General features: G+C 44.3%; 1 protein-coding gene across 1 annotated transcript in view; it reads right to left on the bottom strand.

Annotated features, from left to right (window-relative positions):
- Positions 1 to 2,898: 2,898 nt before the first annotated feature.
- Positions 2,899 to 8,203, bottom strand: part of SPMAP2L (sperm microtubule associated protein 2 like) — a 55,923-nt gene continuing 50,618 nt past the window's right edge. The window contains 2 exon segments of the mRNA XM_006167700.1: positions 2,899 to 3,232; positions 7,652 to 7,827. Coding sequence (XP_006167762.1) covers positions 3,118 to 3,232; positions 7,652 to 7,827 — 291 coding nt within the window. The 3' untranslated portion in view covers positions 2,899 to 3,117.

Raw genomic sequence — 8,203 nt, 5'->3', positions numbered from 1 at the left:
ATTTATGAGATACTGACCCATGGAGAGAATAAAATAAATAAAATTAATACTCTGGGCTGATGCAACTTGACGGATAATTGTAAGTATTTCTGGTCCGTATGGTGACCCTGAGCATGTGTGAAAGAAGAGAAGTCGGTAGAGATGTGGTCATTTCAGGTGACCCCATCCCTGGATCTGAGCTAGACGACACAGAGCATCTCGAGGTATCTGAAAGGGCTTCACCATCTCAGTGCTGTTTTACTAGGTAATGCGAGGAGGACAGCAAAGATGCACAAGGGGTGATCTCAGTTCCAGGACTTCCTGGAGAGGGGAACAAGGCAGGGTCGGCTACTGGGAACACACAGCCCAGGAGGTAAGGAAAAGCAGAACCTGGGACAGCGGGTGATGTAGTGGTTGAGGGACTGGACTCCCACATAGTCGACGGCTGTTTGAGTCCGAGACCCTGCATCTTGAAACTCACGCCAGACACATGTGTGTGCATGTCCAAAATCCTGAGGGGAGAATAGTGGAGAAAGGATTGGGGCATGGCCATCGTCCCTGGGGTGGGGGGAGAGTGATTTCTTGCTTTCTGTTTCTCTATCTCTCCAGTGAGCGCACACGCCCTATAGCAAAAATCTCTATTTTAATTTTTTAAATAAATAAAAGGAAGGACCAGCAGATGGCATAATGGGTATGTTGCTGTTCGAGTCCCGGACACGGTGGCTTAAACTCACGCCGGGCGCGTGTGCATGCCTGCCCAAGATCCCGAGAGGAGAATGGAGGAGAAGGGATTGTGTTGTGGCCATCCAGAGACAGAAAGCGAGAAATCACCCCCCAGGGGGGATGGTCACGCCGCAATCCCTTCTCCTCCATTCTCCTCTCGGGATCTTGGGCACGCACGCACACGCGCCCGGCGTGAGTTTTAAGCCACCGGGTCCGGGACTCGAACCGTGGTCGACTACGTGGGAGTCCAGCAACATAGCCATTACGCTAACTGCTGGTTCCTGCCACAGCTTTTCTTGATAGACCTAGTGCAATCTTGAGAACGGGGTTGCTGTGATCTCTCAGCCTGGCCAATCTTAGTTATGCTGTGCATCTTTTTTATTGGAGTACCATGTTTGATTTGTCCTGATACCTTAATTTGGAGTTTTTCTAAGAAATGGAGCAATAATGCAGCCTAGAGTTACTAAAATACAGTTTAAGCCTTAAAAAAAGATCGTTTTAAATGTTATTTTATCATTATTATTTGTTAGTTTGCTGCAGGGCACATGTGCTCACCAGAGAGAGACAGAGACAGAGAACGTGACAAAGTAAGCCGCCAGGTCCATGACTTGAACCACGGTCAGCCATGTAGGAGTCTAGCACCCCAACCACTGTGCCACCTGCTGGTCCCATCTCTCTCTCTCAATCTAATTTAGGGGAAGAAAACTACTTTTCTCTACCCTTCATTGTTCTTAGTTGGGAATAACTCCTATAACAAAAGACAGATTAGCAAGAGAGAAACAGAATCAAGTTATATTTTTCCCACTGGTGTGGATTATGCCACCCTCCCTCCTCTTGGAAGGTAAACATAAATTTGTAAACCACTTCTTACTTCAACTCTAGATTATTTTATACATTGTTATCACCTAATCTTTATAACAATGTGGCAGGAATCCACTTTCTACTGAAGAAAATTAAGGTGCAGGGAGTTGGGAAATTTGCTTTGGATCACATACCTGGTCAAGGATCCCAATGGGTGGAAATCCAGGTCTGGCTGACTCCAAAACTCAGGTTGAAAGTTACTGTGTGGTAGCGCCTCTCCGTACCCAAAGGCCTGGATGCGGGGACTTACTCATCTGCAAAACTGGCTTTCGAATAGACTCACTTTTGTTCTACTCTAGTTATGCCCCATACAAAGTTCATTTAATTTATGAGATACTGACCCATGGAGAGAATAAAATAAATAAAATTAATACTCTGGGCTGATGCAACTTGACGGATAATTGTAAGTATTTCTGGTCCGTATGGTGACCCTGAGCATGTGTGAAAGAAGAGAAGTCGGTAGAGATGTGGTCATTTCAGGTGACCCCATCCCTGGATCTGAGCTAGACGACACAGAGCATCTCGAGGTATCTGAAAGGGCTTCACCATCTCAGTGCTGTTTTACTAGGTAATGCGAGGAGGACAGCAAAGATGCACAAGGGGTGATCTCAGTTCCAGGACTTCCTGGAGAGGGGAACAAGGCAGGGTCGGCTACTGGGAACACACAGCCCAGGAGGTAAGGAAAAGCAGAACCTGGGACAGCGGGTGATGTAGTGGTTGAGGGACTGGACTCCCACATAGTCGACGGCTGTTTGAGTCCGAGACCCTGCATCTTGAAACTCACGCCAGACACATGTGTGTGCATGTCCAAAATCCTGAGGGGAGAATAGTGGAGAAAGGATTGGGGCATGGCCATCGTCCCTGGGGTGGGGGGAGAGTGATTTCTTGCTTTCTGTTTCTCTATCTCTCCAGTGAGCGCACACGCCCTATAGCAAAAATCTCTATTTTAATTTTTTAAATAAATAAAAGGAAGGACCAGCAGATGGCATAATGGGTATGTTGCTGTTCGAGTCCCGGACACGGTGGCTTAAACTCACGCCGGGCGCGTGTGCATGCCTGCCCAAGATCCCGAGAGGAGAATGGAGGAGAAGGGATTGTGTTGTGGCCATCCCCCCGGGGGGTGGGGGATTTCTCATTTTCTGTCTCTCTGTCTCTCTCTGGCGAGCGCACACACCCTATAGCAAAAACCTCCCCCAAAATAAATAAATAAATGAATAAATAAAAGGAAAGACAGAACCCACAAACATACAGAAGAGTCTCTTGAGGTCCACCGACCGTAGCAGGGGAACAGCCAGATGCTGATGAGGGAGTGGTAAGGACAGCAGACAGGCTCTGGCTTTTTCTTTTATTGCATGCCGGAATCCCAAGCTCTGAAAGATGCAGTTACAGGTAACAGCAGCAATGGCCGTTGGCAATCTCAGTGGTGCTCCCTGGAGGTCTCGTGTTTTTCGAGGATTCAGGGGGATGTAAATAATACCACCAGAGTGGGAAACTACGTCATCTATACGTGTTCTAAATACAGACCCGGGGGTTCACTGACGTGGCTTTCCGCATTTAACGCAGCAGAGGTTCTGCCAGCTCCTTGACCCTTGGAGAACAATATGCTTTCAAAGCAGTTGGCTTGACTTTAAAGACATTTGGATCGTAGTATAACATGTGCGTGGGACCCCTAAAATGGGAGAAAAAGAAAACAACGTAAGATAAGATGACTAGCAAAGGGAGCCAACGTTTCTCAGGCACCCACTGTGTGCTAGGTGTGCTGCTATTATTCCATTTTGATTTTTCATAACCTCCACTGTGAGTCAAGAAAATGAAGGCGGGGACCAGCAGTTGGCATAATGACTATGTCGCTGGACTCCCATGTAGTCGACCACGGTTCAAGTCCCGGACCTGGTGGTTTAAACTCATGCTGGGTGCATGTGTGTGCGCGCATGCCCAAGATCCTGAGAGGAGAATGGAGGAGAAGGGATTGCGGTGTGGCCATGGAGCAGGGGTGATTTCTTGCTTTCTTCTTTCTGTCTTTCTGGTGAGTATACATGCCCTATAGCAAAAACCTCAAGAAAGAAAGAAAGAAAGAGAAAAAAAGAAAGAAAGAAGAAAGAAAGGGAGAAAGGAAGGAAGAAAGAAAGAAGAAAGAAAAAGAAAAGAAAAGAAAATGCAGGCTCAGAGGAGGTACAAGAATGATCTGTGGTCAAATTTAGATTTGCATAAGTATTAGATTGCAAAGTCTTGGCTCTGAGCATCAAAATCATTGTATTTTATTTCAATTATTTTTAAAATTTTGCCAGAGGGCATAAGTATGCACTGGAGATAGAGAAAAAGGGAAAGCAAGAAAGAACCCCCATGGGAAATGGTCATGCCATAATCCCTTCTCTTCCATTCCTCCCTCCCTTCAGGATTTTGGGCATGCATGGTTGTGTGGCTGGCATGTTTTTCAAGTTGTGGGTTCTGGGCCTTGAACCATACAGCTGGCCATGTGGGATCCAGTTGTCTTCACCGTCACACATGGGCTAGCCTGCAAGTAAATTTTAGAGCTTTCTCAATACTTTTGCAATGTTCAAACAAACCAGACAGTTATCTCATAAACTTGAAGGGGAAAAAGTCAAAATTTGAGGCTACAATTTTACAACCAAGTAACTTTGCCACTGCGATAAAACCTTGATAAAGCACTTATCATACTCTTCTGCTCTCTTCTTCAGTGATGTAGAATGAGCTTCATTTCCTTTGATAATGAAATTTTTAAGGATAAATACATTATGACATTTTAAAAATATTTTATTATGTAAGAACTAACATATTTCCTTTTCCCAGAACTGCAGACTTCCACAACTCTTTCTACCTCTCTTAGATTCTCCTGATGTTTAAAAAGAGTGTCAGGGGGCCAGCAGATGGCACAGCGGTTATGTCGCTTGACTCCCACATGGCCGTCTGCAGTTCAAATCTTGGACCTGGTGGCTTGAAAAGCACACTGGGTATGTGTGCATGCACACCCAAGATCCCAGGAGGAGAATGGAGAATTGCCCCTGGGGGGGTGGTGGTGGTAATTTCTCACTTTCCTGTTCACTGTCTCTGTCTCTCTCCAGCAAATGCATGCATCCTATGGCAAAATCCTCTTTAAAAAGGGAGAGGGGAGGTCAGCCCAAAGCACAGTCAATAATCCCCAAAATAGACAAGTGGGATTATATCAGGTTAAAAAGTTTCTGCACAGCCAAAGAAACAATTCAAATGAAGAGGCAACCCTTGGAACGGAGAATATATTTGCAAACTCTCCCTCAGATAAAGGCCTGATAACCAGAGTATACAGGGAACTCAAGCAGCTTACCCACAAAACAAATACTCAGTCCAATTAAAAGATGGGCAATGAGCTGAACAGGCAGCTCTCCAAGGAAGACATAGGAACGGCCAAAAAACATATGAAAAGATACTCCACATCCCTTATCATGAGGGAGATGCAAATCAAAACCACAGTGAAATACCACCCAACTCCAGTCAGAATGGCTAAGATTAAAAAAGTAAAGAATGATAAGTGCTGGTGAGGCCATGTTGAAAAGGGAACTCTCCTACACAGTTGGCAGGAATGTAAATTAGTACAACCACTGTGGAGAGCAACATGGAGGTTCCTCAAAGACCTGCAAATAGAACTACCAATCGATCCATCAATTTCACTCCTGGGTATCCACCCAAAGGATAGGAGAACACTCAATCGGAAAAACACTTGCACATCAATGTTTATTGCAGCATTATTCACAATTGCTAAGATATAGAATCAACCCAAATGTCCAAGAACAGGTGAATGGGTTGAAAAAGTGTGGCACATATACACTATGGAATATCACTCAGCCATAAGAAACAATGAGACCTTGGCATTTGATAGAAAGTGGATGAATATGGAAGACATAATGCTAAGCAAAGCAAGTCAGACTATGAAAGAGAGACATTGCATGTCTCCCTTAATATATACCAAATGTCTGCACCCTATGGCAGAATCTAAAAAATTGGAAGATATAAAAATATGGAGAGCAACTCTGAATACTAGTGACAGTGTGGGAGGAGGGTGAGAAATGAGGGTGGGTAGGAGGCAGAAAGGTAAGGGGAAGAGAAGCAAAACAGACACAAAAAATGGAAAATTATCTGTTGATGATAATGTCTATGGTAATATCTTTGACTGGACTAATATATAGCATATTCATGCTGGAAAAAAATAACAATAAAAAGGGGGTCAGACTTTGTCCCTTGAAGAAAACAAATGAACTGTGGTTCAGGCAAAATAAGAGGTGTTCCAAAAAACAAACAAGAGGAAGAAGCACTTTCTTCTTTGTTATTTATATTTTCTTTCTTTTTTTTTTTTTTAATTTTTTGAGAGGTTTTTGCTATAGGGAACATGCGCTCACCAGACAGACAGAGAAAGACAGAGAGACAGAAAGTGAGAAATCAGCCCCCAGGGGGGATGGCCACGCCGCAATCCCTTCTCCTCGATTCTCCTCTCGGGATCTTGGGCATGCATGCACACGTGCCCAGCGTGAGTTTAAGCCACCGGGTCCGGGACTCGAACCGTGGTCGACTACGTGGGAGTCCAGTGACATAGCCATTATGCTAACTGCTGGTCCCATCTATATTTTCTTTTTTTAATTTTTAAATTTTTTTTTTTTTAAGATTTTTGCCATAGGCATGGGGCATGTGTGCTTGCCAGAGTGAGGCCCAGAGAGTGACAGTGAGAAAATATTCCTCTGAGGGGGGGACCACACCAGTCTCCTCTCCATTCTCCTCCTGGAATTTGGGGCACGCACACATGCCCAGCATGGTTTTCAAGCTGCTGGTCGGAACCCAAACCATGGAATCAACCATGTGAGATCCAGCACCTTCACCACCATGCCACCTGCTGGCCCTGTACTTTGGGCCTGTACTATTTATTTGAAATAAGTCATATGTGTACCTGATGCAAAAACACTGAGAGATCAACATAAATATTTACTGAAAAATAGACTATTTACTGAAAAATAAGTCTTCCTCCCTCCTGTTTCCCAGACATCCAAAGACAACCATTGTTACTACGATAGTTAATACTCTCTGAACCACCACAGGCAAATGTAAGCAAATACATGGCACCTGTGTGTTCTTTTCTTCCACAAGTTGCAGCGTACGATGTGCTCTGGTCTTTCACTTAATGACAGATGTTATAGAAATGATTCCATTTCTGGGACCGGCAGGTGGCGTGGTGGTTAAAGACACTGGACTCCCACATGGCTGACCACGGTTCAAGTCCTGAACCTGGTGGCTTGCTTTTTCACTTTCTCCCTCTCTCTCCCTCTCTGTCTGTCTGCTGAAACTGGAAAATAATAATAATAATAAAAAAAGTTAAATAAAACAATTCTTTAAAAAAAAAAAAATAAAAGATCCCAGGGACCAGCAGATAGCATAATGGCTACGTCACTGGACTCCCATGTAGTCATCCATGGTTTGAATCCTGGACAAGGTGGCTTAAACTCATGCCAAGCGCGTGTGCATGCGTGCCCAAGATCCTGAGAAAAGCATGGAGGACAAGGGACTGCAGCAGGTCATCCCCCCTGGGGGGTGATTTCTCACTTTCTGTCTCTCGGTCTTTCTGGCAAGTGCACACGCCCTATAGCAAAAATCTCTCCCCACCCCCCCAAAAAAAGGATTCCGTTTCCAAACTTACAGAGCTATCTCTTAATCTAAGCTTCCATTCCTAGTCTACTAACCTTTTAACTATCGCCTCGGATTTATAAGAAGAACATAGATTTGCCATAATGGGAATAACAACTGGATATTTTTGAATTTTTTTTTCAGAATAATTTATTTTATTATTTATTTATGTTCATTATCATTATTATTCTTTAATTTAACCAGAGAGATACATACAGAGACAGAAGGAAAGTGAGAAAGCAAGTCATCAGGTCTAGGACTCAAACTCTGGTTGGCCATGTGGGAGTCCAGCACCTTAATCACCATGCCACCTGGCAGTTCCAAATTTTTAATTTTTTTTTTATTGGCCATATTAGGTCAACTTTTCCCCTCTTCCCTACGTCCCCTGCTTTTCCTGTCCCATCTTAACCTTAAATGGACATACCCCTTTTTTAAATTAGCTAGCTCCTCAATTCTACTAGATGCCTTGGAATGGGTTGCGGCATGAGACACTGGCCAGCAAACTTCACGAGCGGGTAGATAATCTTGAGGAAGAGACTTGGGCATCGCAAGCATCACTGTTCGGCTGCTCGGTGTGGCTTGCAGGGCAGCAGCAGCTACCTAGAGTGGAAACAAAGACACGAACAGATCCCAAATCTTGCCATGTTCCCGTCTCCATGCCGTACCCCTGCTGAGTCACTATCATTTCCCTCTAGATCACTGGTCTCCCTGTTTCATCATTGCCCCCGGTATGACCCAGCCTTGACATGACAGCTACTGAAGGAGAGAATGAACATATATAGTGAGTGTGCTCCACGGGTCAGAGTTTGGCGTGATTTATTTACATACATCATTCCCACTGTGGATAGAAGTTTGACTACTTTTCCTATTTTTCCAAAATCTTTTCAAAAGGGACTGGGGAAGTCATGCCACAAACATTTAACAGACCATTTATTTTCTATTAATAGAATTCTTCCTGGGAACCAGCAGTTAGTGT

The sequence above is a fragment of the Tupaia chinensis genome, unplaced genomic scaffold (genome assembly GCF_000334495.1).
Source record: "Tupaia chinensis unplaced genomic scaffold, TupChi_1.0 Scaffold144982_1, whole genome shotgun sequence".
Taxonomy (NCBI): Eukaryota; Metazoa; Chordata; class Mammalia; order Scandentia; family Tupaiidae; genus Tupaia; species Tupaia belangeri.
The sequence above is the reverse complement of the archived record's forward strand: the minus strand, read 5'-3'. Positions and strand labels throughout refer to the sequence as shown.